General features: G+C 52.7%; 6 protein-coding genes across 9 annotated transcripts; 3 read left to right on the top strand and 3 right to left on the bottom strand.

The window, feature by feature from the left end:
• The first annotated feature begins 45 nt into the window (after window positions 1-45).
• Window positions 46-1,377, top strand: H310_02851. Of its 2 annotated transcripts, XM_008866519.1 has the most exons (7): window positions 46-104; window positions 156-290; window positions 340-450; window positions 500-712; window positions 754-862; window positions 904-1,081; window positions 1,134-1,377. In XM_008866519.1, exons 1-7 carry the CDS (start codon window positions 57-59, stop codon window positions 1,213-1,215), a joined length of 876 nt encoding a protein of 291 aa, XP_008864741.1. In that variant the 5' UTR covers window positions 46-56; the 3' UTR covers window positions 1,216-1,377. The 2 variants fall into 2 exon arrangements, with proteins under 2 accessions (XP_008864741.1, XP_008864742.1); XM_008866520.1 differs by having other exon boundaries at window positions 500-862.
• Window positions 1,378-1,396: 19 nt separating this feature from the next.
• On the top strand, window positions 1,397-3,782 carry H310_02852. 2 transcript variants are annotated; one of them, XM_008866521.1, is made up of 9 exons: window positions 1,397-1,934; window positions 1,985-2,098; window positions 2,158-2,245; window positions 2,299-2,442; window positions 2,488-2,713; window positions 2,763-2,860; window positions 2,907-3,066; window positions 3,110-3,251; window positions 3,304-3,782. In XM_008866521.1, exons 1-9 carry the CDS (start codon window positions 1,438-1,440, stop codon window positions 3,530-3,532), a joined length of 1,698 nt encoding a protein of 565 aa, XP_008864743.1. In that variant the 5' UTR covers window positions 1,397-1,437; the 3' UTR covers window positions 3,533-3,782. The 2 variants fall into 2 exon arrangements, with proteins under 2 accessions (XP_008864743.1, XP_008864744.1); XM_008866522.1 differs by having other exon boundaries at window positions 2,907-3,251.
• Window positions 3,783-3,943: 161 nt separating this feature from the next.
• On the top strand, window positions 3,944-8,043 carry H310_02853 (hypothetical protein). Its single transcript, XM_008866523.1, has 13 exons — window positions 3,944-4,224; window positions 4,272-4,453; window positions 4,496-4,896; window positions 4,945-5,023; window positions 5,073-5,440; window positions 5,488-5,865; window positions 5,919-6,353; window positions 6,414-6,542; window positions 6,602-6,673; window positions 6,729-6,778; window positions 6,826-7,148; window positions 7,201-7,523; window positions 7,586-8,043. The coding sequence occupies exons 1-13, from the start codon at window positions 4,007-4,009 to the stop codon at window positions 7,937-7,939; spliced, it is 3,312 nt and encodes a 1,103-aa protein (XP_008864745.1). The 5' UTR covers window positions 3,944-4,006; the 3' UTR covers window positions 7,940-8,043.
• H310_02854 lies at window positions 7,489-9,214 on the bottom strand. 2 transcript variants are annotated; one of them, XM_008866524.1, is made up of 9 exons: window positions 9,102-9,214; window positions 8,997-9,053; window positions 8,849-8,952; window positions 8,483-8,801; window positions 8,365-8,436; window positions 8,224-8,317; window positions 8,096-8,176; window positions 7,565-8,054; window positions 7,489-7,511 (listed from the first exon to the last, which is right to left on the bottom strand). In XM_008866524.1, exons 1-8 carry the CDS (start codon window positions 9,183-9,185, stop codon window positions 7,951-7,953), a joined length of 915 nt encoding a protein of 304 aa, XP_008864746.1. In that variant the 5' UTR covers window positions 9,186-9,214; the 3' UTR covers window positions 7,489-7,511; window positions 7,565-7,950. The 2 variants fall into 2 exon arrangements, with proteins under 2 accessions (XP_008864746.1, XP_008864747.1); XM_008866525.1 differs by having other exon boundaries at window positions 8,096-8,317.
• A 35-nt stretch (window positions 9,215-9,249) lies between these two features.
• Window positions 9,250-10,078, bottom strand: H310_02855 (hypothetical protein). The gene is made up of 3 exons (XM_008866526.1): window positions 9,894-10,078; window positions 9,725-9,824; window positions 9,250-9,669 (listed from the first exon to the last, which is right to left on the bottom strand). Exons 1-3 carry the CDS (start codon window positions 10,023-10,025, stop codon window positions 9,359-9,361), a joined length of 543 nt encoding a protein of 180 aa, XP_008864748.1. The 5' UTR covers window positions 10,026-10,078; the 3' UTR covers window positions 9,250-9,358.
• Window positions 10,079-10,233: 155 nt separating this feature from the next.
• H310_02856 (hypothetical protein) lies at window positions 10,234-12,481 on the bottom strand. Its single transcript, XM_008866527.1, has 6 exons — window positions 11,719-12,481; window positions 11,554-11,667; window positions 11,240-11,506; window positions 10,939-11,190; window positions 10,547-10,889; window positions 10,234-10,494 (listed from the first exon to the last, which is right to left on the bottom strand). The coding sequence occupies exons 1-6, from the start codon at window positions 12,445-12,447 to the stop codon at window positions 10,316-10,318; spliced, it is 1,884 nt and encodes a 627-aa protein (XP_008864749.1). The 5' UTR covers window positions 12,448-12,481; the 3' UTR covers window positions 10,234-10,315.
• Between the last annotated feature and the right edge of the window lie 137 nt (window positions 12,482-12,618).

Genomic DNA, 12,618 nt, shown 5'->3' on the forward strand with positions numbered 1-12,618 from the left:
CTTTAAAATTTCATGGTCGTACTTGTACTTTGACACAACCAGATTCTCCCGGTGCGATGGAGTCGGTAGGGCAGATGAAGCAGCGGCACAAGCTGGAGTTGAGAGTACGGAGTCCAAGGATGTGTGGTGGGCAACTCCAACATGGAGAATTGTAGGATTTGCAAGGCCAAACCAAAGCATTGGCCAAGAAGTTGAAGAAGGACAACCTGAGCAAGAAAGAAATTGAACAGCGCGTGGCCGAACTGGAGAAGTCGACGGCATCACGGCATGCAACCGAATTGCAAACTATTGTGCGCTCGCAATCTCCAATTGTTCAATGACCTCACTTGAGATTGGCAGATGCAAGCGCTAAAGGTATCGGAGGAGGCTCCCGACGTAACGCCAGCAAGTGCCCCGGTGGTTGTCGAAGAGAAGTCGAATGCAAGATTAGAAAAGGCACAGCGAAAACGAGTACGCTGTCCAAGCCAGGCCATTCTACTGGGCTAACGTCGCATCGAAGGACAAAAAGCGCCAGGAAGAACGCGACCGACAGGACCGCATCGCGTTTGAGTCGCAAAACGTCGTAAGCCAGCGACAGATCGAGATCGACGCGATTTCAAACCAGTTGACCTCGCTCAACCTGGTCATCAAGGAGATTCCGTCGGACGGTCACTGCATGTATCATGCTGTTGCCGATCAACTGAAATTAACGGGACGTCTCGCTACCGTCACGGTACCAGCAACACCGAGTTCGTCGCTCACGTCGCGAGCTAGGACGCTTATCTTGCGCTACGACAAAAGACTGCCGCATATATGCGTGCTCACTCTGACGACTTTTTGCCTTTTGTTGAGTTAAATTACGACTCGGGCGTGCCCATTCAAGGTGCAGCCATCGCATTTTGACTCCTACTGACGAAGAAGTAGATCAATTCGATAGCTACTGCAAACGCGTGGAAGAATCGTCGGACTGGGGTGGCCAGCTCGAACTGCGAGCCTTGGCCCAAGCTCTGATGGTCCCAATTGAAGTCTATTCGGCGTCCAGTGCCGTCCTTGTCATGGGGGACGAGTTCCTCGGCGACTGTCGATCTCCATTACGTCTCTCGTGCGTGCGCTCCACTCGTCCCATCACCGTAACTGTGTTTGTGTGTGTGTAGGTATCACTTGCACTACTACACGCTGGGCGAACATTTCAACTCAATCGCGCTTGCCGCATGCGAGGACGCAACTCTTCACTAGACATACGGCGGCACGCACTGGCCCAGTTCCATAAACCCCACAAAGCAAGTTGTCGTTCGAGTTGGATAATGCATCAATCATCATGGACATTGCTATGGATTTTTAGATGAAAATGGGAAAAATTCATTAGATAATTAGTCATTTATCTAAGTCAAGTTGAAGTGAATTGATTGGTTTTGTGCGCCGGTCTGTCGTGGAATTACGTTACCGAGGAGGTCTCCCATGCTGCGCAACCTTTCCAAGTCGCTACATGCGCTCTCAAAGTCAATCAGCGCGGCGCGAACTTGCCCGGATGCCTTGCGCTTTGCACCTATCGCGGCGAGAAGTGCCATGGCGAATGGCATTGTCAGGTTCGACTTGTCGCCTCGACTGTTTTCCACAGCCGCCCCGCCATCTGCAACGCTCGCGGATATCAAAGCTCATATCTCCATGATGGAAGAGCTATCGTGCACTGGATGTGGCATCGAGCTCCAATTTAAGGACGAACATAAAGTGGGATTCTGCACGGAAAAGGCACTCGAGAACCTCGACAGCGTCGCCGACATCTCGACGACACTCCTGTGCCAGCGATGCTTTCAGATTCGAAATTACGGCAAGGTTACGGACTCGCGGATGCCCTACGAAGAGTACGAAAAGCGAGTGAAGGCGCTAAAGCCGCGCGACATGCTGATGGTTCAACTCGTCGACATCTTGGACATCACTGGGAGTTTGCTGGGAAAGTACGAGTGTCCACAGAATGTTGTCGAGAGGAGTTTGAACAATCAAATAGCGCCCGCCACGTCGTTGGGAAGAAGCCCGTGATGCTGGTCGTGAACAAGGGCGATTTGATTCCGGTCAAGTCGGGGTCTCGCCGCCTCTTACGGCGTATCAAGCAGGCTGCAGTGTATATTGTCCCTCTCCACGTTGAACGCATCACCTGACCACTGAAAAACATGCGCTTAGGGAATGCGGCATTGAGAATGTGATTGGTATCCGTCTCATCAGCTCGGTCAAAGGCGCTGGGATCGCCGATGTCGTGTCGGATATTCACGTAAGTGCTCCAACCACACCCTCCTTCCGTGTGACGCTCCTTGGCTCGAGTAGAAGTACCGCCAAGGACGAGATATATGTGTCATCGGCGCTGCCAATGCTGGTAAAAGCACCTTTCTCAACGCATTGCTCAAGCACACGACAAAGAAGAAGCGATTTCCCAGCAAAGCCATCAAGAGCGGGATCACGTCGATCGCGGTACATTTTCTCGTCGAGTTTTGAAACTCGACTCACACCTGCCAGGACGTGGACGTAAGTGAAGTCGTCGCCGAAGCTCCGCCTGAACCAGAACTTTCTGAGGAAGACATCCCAGACGACGAGCTGCTGAGCCCCAAGCAACGCAAGCAGCTGTCAAAGAAGAAATCCGACGTGTATATGACGACATCTTCGCTGCCAGGAACCACCCTCGCCGTGTCTCCCATTCCAATAACCCTGGGAGATGACTCGTGCAATATTTTCGACACACCCGGTGGGTTGTTCGACTAGGCAGATATTGGACTTGATGGAATTCTCGATAGGCTTGATTGTCAACCGAAAGCGCCAAAAGCTGATTGAGAATTTGTCCAAGCCAGGCTTTGACGAACTCAACAGTATCCTGCCTGGCAAGAAGCTTCCCGTGAGTTCAAATTCTCTCTGGAGACGAGGATCCTCACACGCACTAGTTGAGCATATTCAAGATGACTCCAGGACGGAGTCTCTTCCTTGGAGCGATGCTGCGGTTGGACTACGAGAGTGAATTGTCCAAGGACAACAAGGGTGCTTCGAACTCACTGCTGTTTTCGTGGTATGGTGTCCTGCCTGGCCACCAAAGCAAAACTGCGAGTACGGAATTTTGGTAGCGGTTAGTGTTGACCTCTGGATGTAGATGCGGAAGAAACGTTTATGAAGCACGCTGGCGGGCTGCTCTCTCCACCTCGTGGATTGGACGCGCTCAGCTTTACGGGACCTCTTGTTCATCGCCAGCAGGTTACGGTGCAGGAGTTCGTCACCGGGGACGTCATGACTCGGTGAGCAGCCATGGGCGATGCATCCATGCAGGACTGAATCAACTCTGCGCAGATCAAGCAACCCCAAGCGACCGAAGCGCACGACTGTCCTAGAGTTGGTCGTGCCTGGCTTTGGGTGGTTGGGCGTCACTGGCGTCGACATGGATGGGACCCAAACGCTGGAAAAGACACTGAAGAATGCACGCATTCAAATTTCAACCTGCGATGGCATCGAAGTGCACGCTCGTTCCGCCCTCTTTCCGTTCGAGATGACCGACACGAACAAGAACATGTGGAAATAGCCACCAACGGATCAATTGGTGCAATGAACCCGTTGTGTTTGAGTGGCATGTGTTCCAATGCACCAACGGAGATGTCCGTCTCCTCGGGGGAGGGGGCAATCACTGGTTGCGCCTGCGTCAGCCCCCGCGTCCGTTGGGCTGAGGCATCGACATGGTCGGCATGTAGGTCGTGGCTTTGCTTGCACAACGACGACACTAGCGTGGCGCCGTCGATCCGACAGCCCGGTGATGTCGCATGTCGTAATCTGGGGTTGGATGTAAAAATTGTTTTCCACGAAATTTTCACATCGATTTTTGAGCAATTCTCGAAATACGCAACCGGAAGCGACAAAACGATTGAAATTTCGCCAATCAGATGCACGGAAAGATGGGACAATTCGTCCAATTGTTCTCAACACGAGGAGCGATTTGGCAACGCTTGGCACAAACAATCCACCAAGCGACGAGCGACTGCACGTAAGGTCGCTTGGAGCGATGGAGACGACGCAGACATCGACAACACAAGCAACCGGTAGCGCGGTCGAAACATCGTGTCCGCCTTTGTCCTACCAATTCCATCTCTTCGGTGCATTCAATGCGGTTTGCAGCAAAGGAAAAAACGGAATCCAAACATGCCAAGCGATCTCGTCATACCTGCAAGAAAGAGCAGCGCATGAGCAGGTGTACAGCAAACAGCTCGCCAAGATTCAACAGTGCGAACACCACGATACGAGCGTCGCATGTACTCACTCACGAATAGGAGCGTGAAAACGGAGGACTGGGCCAAGCACGTCGCAAACACGTGGAACACGTTCCATCACACAATTGCAGCCATCTCGCTCGAATACGCAGAGTTTTCCAACATGCATACATCGAGTATCGTGTCTGGCATGAAAGCGTGCACGAGCCAACAGGAAAGCCAAATTCAGCGGCTCATTACAGGTACTTGCGCGATTCCATTGATTCTCTGATCGTGGCTGGCAGAGGGCACAAAGCTTCGAACCCAGTACATCGAGTGCATGAACAAGCTAACCAAGGCCAAGGAGCGATACGAGCGCAAATGCGCGGAAGCTATCGAAACGATCCAGACGATTCGGCGTCCTCCGGTCCCCGATGCTGCGGAAAAGGTCGACATCTTCTCCAAGGTCTGGGACAACACTACCAAAGGTCTCGGACTTGGGTCCATGGAGCGGCAGAAGCAAAAGATCACGGCATGCTTGGACGAAGTTCTTTCATCCGAGGACGCCTACATCCGCGCCGTGGACACTGTCAACACGCAGTACGACACGTACGAGCGACAAGTCCACGACAACTTGATGGCATTTGAGGTCACGGAAGAACAGCGACTCGAATACATTAAGGACTTGCTCGTCCGATCTGAAAAGGTAACGTATTCGTGGGTGTGATCAAGCATCTTCATTGCGTCTTGACAGTCCCGAGGCGCCATGATGTCCCGCGTCGAGGGCTTGATTACGGGCATGCGCGAAGCCCTCAAATCGATCGACATCCTGGGTAACAGATGCAGTCCGTCTTGGTGAAACTCGACTGAGGTGTGATTTAGACGACATCGACGACGGCTTTACCACGTTGCTGGGATTGAAAACCGAGGGCCGAGAGGAGCCCGAGCTGCAGTTTGACATAAATCCCGCATCGATCACGACCCTCGTGACAAAAATGCAGACGATGAGCGACCAAGGAGTGATCTTCACACATACAATGCTCAATACGCTCGTCGAGTGCATTTCGGCGGAAGAAACGTTGGTCGGCGCCCTCGAGAGAATCCATGCGGCGTCCTTACCTTCGTCGCAGTTGTCCGAGCCCGCGCTATTTTCATCAGCGACGCCAGTTGTGGTCGCCGAAGGCACGACCCTTGCGCGGGGATGGGAAGCCGTACTTACTCATTTGCAACGAGTTGCGCACTTGCACAGAGTGCGTATCCATGTGAGTGTGCAAACATTCGTCTCATTCTCCTCCAGGAATTTGGCTCCCTCTTGGCCGAGCCAGTCTCGCTCAGCTTGGACACGATGAAAACCGAGTACATTGAGACCAAGCTGCGCATGGAAGAGCAGCTCCAGGTCGTCATGGCGTCCGTCTCAAACGAAATGGCGATCCACGCGAAGCTCGAGCAGAAATTTGAAGCCAAGACGAAAGAACTCGCTGCTACAAAGGCATCCCTTGCGTACAGTGCCCAAGAAAAGGATGCCATGCTCCAAAGGTTCATGGAGAGTCCAATGGACCGAGAGCGCAAACTCGTCCTGAAAGCAGAGCTACTTCACGAAGAAGTGAACAATTTGAAATCACAGCTTGAAGTGAACAGTGCAGCTCTGAGCGCCAAGTTACTTCAGCGCCGACAGGTAAGGACAACATCATTGTTTTTTACATCGTTTGACGAGTCTGTTTGGCCCAGGACATTTGTCAAATTGTGTCGCTGTGCATGAAAAACGAAAAGTATCGCTTGGACGTGAAGAAAAGTTCGCTGCGATCGCTGGTTAAAGCGCACGAACACTTGGTCCATGGATTGCTCAACGCATCATCGAAAGTGCGCTGCGACGTAGACAAGATAAACCCCGGCAGCGACATCAAGGAATTCATCCAGCATGCTCAAGTCCCTTGGCAAGCCCACGACCGCCTTGTGCCGGCTCTCCACGGCAACATTATGCTAGCCAACGAACTCAAAGCCCATGAGAAAACTCCTCCCAAATTAGCTCGCGCACTGAGCTCACTGTCCATTCGCACGCTCGACGATGTCAAGGACGGTGCCTTGAACGACAAAAAGCCCACCGCGGACGATGCTCCAAAGGACGAGTTGTTTGGGCACTCGGACCTGCAAAAGAATTTCAACGTAATTGCGTCACGTCCATCCAATCTTCGTATTCAGCGATGTCTCAACCTGGTTTAATAGTTGCCGCTATCAGAGCAAGTCGTCACGAGCTTTACGTGTGCCCTCTACCTCAACAATTTCCCACACCACGGCCGCCTGTATTTGTCGCAAAGTTTCCTGTGTTTTTCTGGATGGCGCGATTCGTACGTGGTACGACAGCAGGATGCCACCATGGCGCAATCAATTCTTCGTTGTTACTGCTGGGACAGGTGGTACCGATCATGGAGGTCACACATGTTGAAAAGAAAAATACAGCCATTGTGGTTCCAAATGCATTGGAGGTAGGTGGCTGTCACCCCATGCTTTGGTCAATCCTTGACATGTGAACTGCTGTAGCTGAGCACAACAAAGCAGGGAAAGTTCTTTTTTGCATCTTTCCTTTTCAGGTTCGATGTACCATCCATGCCGGCTGTCCGTCATGTTTCTGCTGTAGGGAAGAATGCATTCAATCCATTACTCAGTTGCAGCAAATCAAGAAACAAACCCAAGAAATTCTCTCTCCTGGGCAGCCTCAGTCCGCTCCAGATACAACCAAATCCACTCCAACGACAGCCACAGACACTACAAGCGCATTGACAAATGCAACAACGACGCTTGACCTGGCCGACGAACAACACATCCTCTCAAACGATTACGATGCCGTGTTGGACGTCACGTTGCCATTCGACCTGGACGTTGCGTTTTCGAGGTTTTGGCACCCCGCCGATTTTTTAACGTCACTCCTGGACAGTTGCGGAGAAACGAACGTGGACGTCGGTATGTTTGTAGAACGAGAAATTGGGCACTTGATGGAGGAGTTGCGCTTTAGGCACGTGGGAAATCGTAGAGACGATTTACACGGCATTTCAACGCCAAGAAACCTTTCAAGGGGTTCGTTCTGTAGCGTACACCCACAACAAAAAGTACATGGTTGGCCCCAGCAGCATCCCAACAATGCAAATCCAACGGTTCAAATACGACAAGACCAAGTGCTTCGTTGTCAGTGTCACGTCGACTGTGTCGGACGCGCCATACCACGACTACTTTCGAGCGGAAAGCCGATGGTTGTTCACGCCGTCGGGACCTTCCGAGTGCCGACTTCAATGTGGTGTTCGGTTGAACTGGGTCAAGAGCACTTGGCTGAAAAAACAGGTCAACAACACAAACATCTCCATTTCGTGAAGTGCACTCACGTGCTGGCATCATGCCTTTAGATTGAAAGCGCGACTGCAGCCGAGTCGAAGGAAACCATGCAACATTGGACTGTCAAGGCGACGGAAGCTTCCAAGACACCACGTGTGCTTGCCCACACAGCAGACCAATCTGCAGCTCCTCCTTCGCCAAACCTTCCTGAAGCCCCCAAAACAACAGCCACCATCCAGTCGTTCCGACCGAACCCTCGACATTTCTTCACGGAAGTTTTCGTCGTCGTTGGGATTGCGATTGCTTTGCATTTCGTCTATTCGCTTCATTGCATGTCGTCCACTCTACGCAACATCGTTCGCGTACAATTCGAGCAGCAACAGCTGATCGAACAGATCCTCCTAAAGCTGTCCACAAGCCCATGACAATCGTCACGTTAATCGTCCTGGAATAAATGCAACGATGCAAAGTTAAGTCGCGGGATGCACTTCGGCAATGGATGGACGGGATCTGCAGCGATCGACGAGCCTTCCGAGTTATCTACAGCACTCATTAGAGTGTCTCCAAGGCAACAGACTTACTGTCGACGTGGGTTTGAGCGGCGAAGAAATTGGGCATGTCGCATTCCTCATGCGTATGGCTGGGACTTTCAAGCGCGGATTCTATGTCAACTTGCTGACACAAAAGCGTTATTGTTGAGATGCCTCACCGAACTCGCCGTCGACTGAAGGGTAGCTAGGCTCGTCGTACTTGAGGACGTCGTTGAAGATGTCGCGGATCACTCCCAGCATCGAACCAAACGTCTGGGACACTGAAGGTCAGCCTTGTCTCGTCGCAGAGGCACGAGCACCGTGTCGAGCAGGACAATCTCGTCCAGGATGTCACGAGCTACTTGAAGGCGAATGCTGCGCTTTTTGGGTAGCTACGATTCTCTTAGTTCTCGTAACAACATTCACTTCCTCGATTACTTGCAACGAGTCAATTTGCCGCAAGCGGCTGATGAATTCAGCTTCGAGTTGCGCGGCAGCCAGCTCTGTACGATGCTTCAACGTCCTGTCTTCCCGCCGAGTCGTGGTCGAGTGGTTGGGGCCTTGAATCGGGTCGCGCTTAGCCTTGAAAGAGTGCAGGCCTGCTTTGCTGAGCTTGAGTCGGGGCGGCGGGCGCTCTGCGTCTAGGTTGAAACAGTGTATGTGGGTGTGGAGTGCGTGCTTCCCCATTGATCCATGGCATTCATTCACGGCCGCTTCAGCCACTTTTCCTCGAATACTGGTAGCAGAACGACACCGTCTACATCAATTCCCTGGTCGATTCCCCGGCCGACTCCGCTATGTTACCGCATGAGCTGGGACAGGTTCCCTGATGTTTGAGACGATGGGAATACAACAGTATTGACATTCGTAGTCGCTTTCGTGTGTCCGGTCGACTGTGTCGAGCCACTCTAACATCTCTGGTTAGTGCACACAGTACCTTTTCAGCGCTTACAACTCCGGTGTTAGCCTGGTCAAAGAGGTGGTTGGATGCGGCTCCTGGGACGGGCATCTAAACAAGGCAACCCTCGGCTTCCACGTGGACTGGTCTACACAATACCTGGCGCTGGGCAAATGCAATGCCCTTGAGTGATGACGAAGTCCGCGCAGAAGTTCGTCTAGCCTTTGGCTTTGGACAGCTCATGGCGGCGCACGAATCTCTGTCGCTCGAAATGACCGAGAGCAGTTACACATTCGGTTACGATGAAACGGTCTACAACGTTCAACTGCATTAGTGGAATTTATAAACTGCATGGCCAGTCGAGCTGAGCCATTGCGCTGCCTTGGGGAGCCAAATGCCCACGACGAGATTCGCGCTTAATCTTCGTCGCTGTCGTCGTCGTCTTCTTCAATGTACCGCCCTCCAACTCGGTTACGATTGACGAACAGCAGCGGGTCGTTGTCGACGTCCAATCCATCTGATCGCTTGGCTTCTTTCTCAAGCGTTAGGTTGCCCAGAGCGGATGCCGCGGTGCCGTCGTCACCCGCTCCTGCCTTCGAGTCCAACATTGACTCGTCAACATTGAACGATTCGGGCCACAGATTTTCTTTCTTCAGGTGCTTGATCTGATCTTTGTACAAAATGTGCTCGACAGAGTAGTTCACCGCGCCTTTGTGTGCTCCGTGGGCTACTTTGATAAAAATTGTCAACTTGTCCAGGACTCATTGGCACACAATATTCACCTGCCGCCACGATCAAAAAGTCCCCTCGGCGGATCCAAATGAGCTTTCGGTATTTTGTGGGCAGCATGGCAACGCCAGTTTCGCCGTCGCTCGTCACAATCTATCCATCAGTGGTAAATATTGGAGAAATTTTGCATGCCACCGCTTTCGAGCATCAGGGTACACTAACCTCGAACAAATTGCTTCCGCGCATTGCTTGGACCTGCACGATGAGCTCACCTGCCTCAGGCACAGGTTCTCCATACAGGACGTCTTGGGTCACTCCTTTGCGGTACCCGCTCTTGCGGCCAGCTCCACTCATCGTATGCCTTGGTGTCGCCACGACAATAGTATGATTGATGCACACCGGCAGAGGAAACGCCACTTTCATTGGTTGAAAGTTTATCCGAATATTTATCGGATGTGTCGGAAGCTAACCAGTGATTATCCGGTCGCGTATCCGGATTTTGGAATCCTCGCATGAAGCCGCCGGTGAACTCGAGGACGAACCGTGCGATCGGCGACAACCTATCGCAATGAATTGGAACCGCATCGCAGGACACGAATGCGGAAGGGGAAGGTAGTGCGTGTGTTCCATCATTAGATGAGCATTTACGAGTTCACTCCAGTGGGGTGGGACGGAATGTACTTGGACTGGGCAAACACTTCGTCCGCAATGGCCTTGAGCTGGATGTCCTTCTTCTTGTGGGTTTGAATCTCGCGAAGGTTCTTGATTATTTTGTCCGACGCGATGTCAGCATGCAACTGCGTCAGAGCCAATTCGTGGGCGGCTACAAGCAACGCATCAGAGCCCCATTCGATCCTGCAAGTGGCGATCGTTACCAGTGGGGGTTTTGTCGTTAAGCGCTGTTGACGCACGCGAGATTGTCGCGGTCATGGCAAAGAGCTGGATTGACGCATCGGCGACTCGCTTCAGCTGCAGTTGCTCGTTGACGATGCCCTTGCCGTGCTTTCTCAACAGAGACTCGACGGCATCTCCAAACTCGATCGTTCGCGATTGCAGCAAGTCCGACGCGTGCTTGAGCTTCGGGTGGACGCCCTCCAGCGTACCAGGGGACGAAATCTTCTTCTGGACGCGCGACGAGATCTCGGATGCGATTGCAGCAGGGTCACTGAACGGGTTCTTGAACAAGCTACCGACAGCGGACAAACGCTCTCCGGCGGTCTAGTTCGTCCTGTCAGGACTCGCAATCTCGTCACCCTTCAAGCAGTACCTTGATGCCACTCAAGGCAATCAGCATTCGCAGGATCTCGTTCGTGCCTTCAAAGATGGACAAAATCCGAGCGTCGCGCATGTAGCGCTCAAAGGGCCAGTCGCGCATGAAGCCCGTGCCGCCCATTATCTGAATGGCTTCGTTGATGCCTTCAAACGATGCTTCCGATCCATACACTTTACACATGGCTGCTTCGATCTCGCAGAACGGATCCCCGCGGTCGATCATTCCCGTCGTCATGTACGCCATGGACTAGCATCATCGCCCTAGTCAACATCCTCCACGAGAACGTGAGCCTTACCTCGATGGCGTACGTGCTGAGCGCGAGGTTTCCAATCTTCTCCTTGATCAGACCAAACTCAGACAAAGTCGCCCCAAACTGTTTTCGTTGTGATGCGTGTTCTGCTGCCATCGCAATCACGCGACGCAACTGCCCGCCCGACGCTGCGCCAATGCCAAATCGACCGTTGTTCAAAATGTTCATCGCGACCTTGAACCCATGGCCGACGCCAGCGAGGCCACCTGTCTTGCCATCCGGCCCTCCGCCCAAAACGTTTTCCACTGGCACCTACTCGACGACACCAGTCCATGGGTGTCCGTGAGAAGGTGCCTTACCTTGACATTGTCGAAAAACACTTGGCACGTGTTCGACCCTCGAATGCCCAACTTGTCTTCGGGTGGACCGCTCGTGAGGCCCCCAAACGACCGCTCGACAATGAACGCCGTGACCTGAACGCAGTTGTCAAGCAAAGGTCATTCAATGCAAGGAATTGAGCACACCTTGTCCTTGCCATCGACCTCCGTTTGCGCAAAGACAGTCATGACTTCGGCCCACCCGCCGTTACTGATCCAGATCTTGCTTCCATTCAGCACGAAATGAGACTTGTCCTCCGACAACACCGCGCGGGTCTTGATCGATTGCGCGTCGGATCCGCTGCTCGGTTCTGTCAGCGCAAACGCGGCCAAGTTTTCCCCCGTCGCGAGTTTTGGCAAGTACTTGGCCTTTTGGGCTTCGTTCCCGTTGAGCAGGATCCCCTTGAGTCCAATGGATTGATGGGCCATGATCGTCACAGCGATCGACGCGTCGGAAAGTTCTTCGCACACACGGGCATACCCGGTGTTGCTCAGTCCCAGACCATTCAATTCTTCAGGAATTTGCAACCCAAACAACCCCATTTCCTTCAAGCTGTTCAAGGTTTCTTCAGGGATAATTTTGGTGTCATCAATGAGCTTGGCATCAATTCCTTCTTCAAAAAACTTCACTACGGGGTTCACAAGGGATTGAAGCGTCTCGGATTCGTCTGCCGACAACTTTGGGAATGGAAATGCCAGTCTGGCGTTGTTCACTCCAAGGAACAATCCGCGGGTGTAACTCACTCCTTCAGCAGCGTCTCTGGCAGATTGAAACTTGGCTTTACCGCCGCTAGCAGCCGAAGACGCAGTGCGGATGACAGACGCAACATTCGCGATGCGGACGTGGCGGGCGCGGGCGATTCGCAGGGCCAACATGCTGGTGCGATGAAAGATGCTCGTTTGACGAAAAGGACATCCGAAGATACACTGATTCCGGATAAAAACCGGATGCCTCGTTGACGCAGCAGGTTGACTCGACAACTTCAAGTGGACCAGGCGTCGTGGAGATGGAGGAGAGCATGGGGCTGATGAGAAATGCCTCGTTCA

The sequence above is a fragment of the Aphanomyces invadans genome (genome assembly GCF_000520115.1).
Source record: "Aphanomyces invadans strain NJM9701 unplaced genomic scaffold supercont1.4, whole genome shotgun sequence".
Taxonomy (NCBI): domain Eukaryota; phylum Oomycota; class Saprolegniomycetes; order Saprolegniales; family Verrucalvaceae; genus Aphanomyces; species Aphanomyces invadans.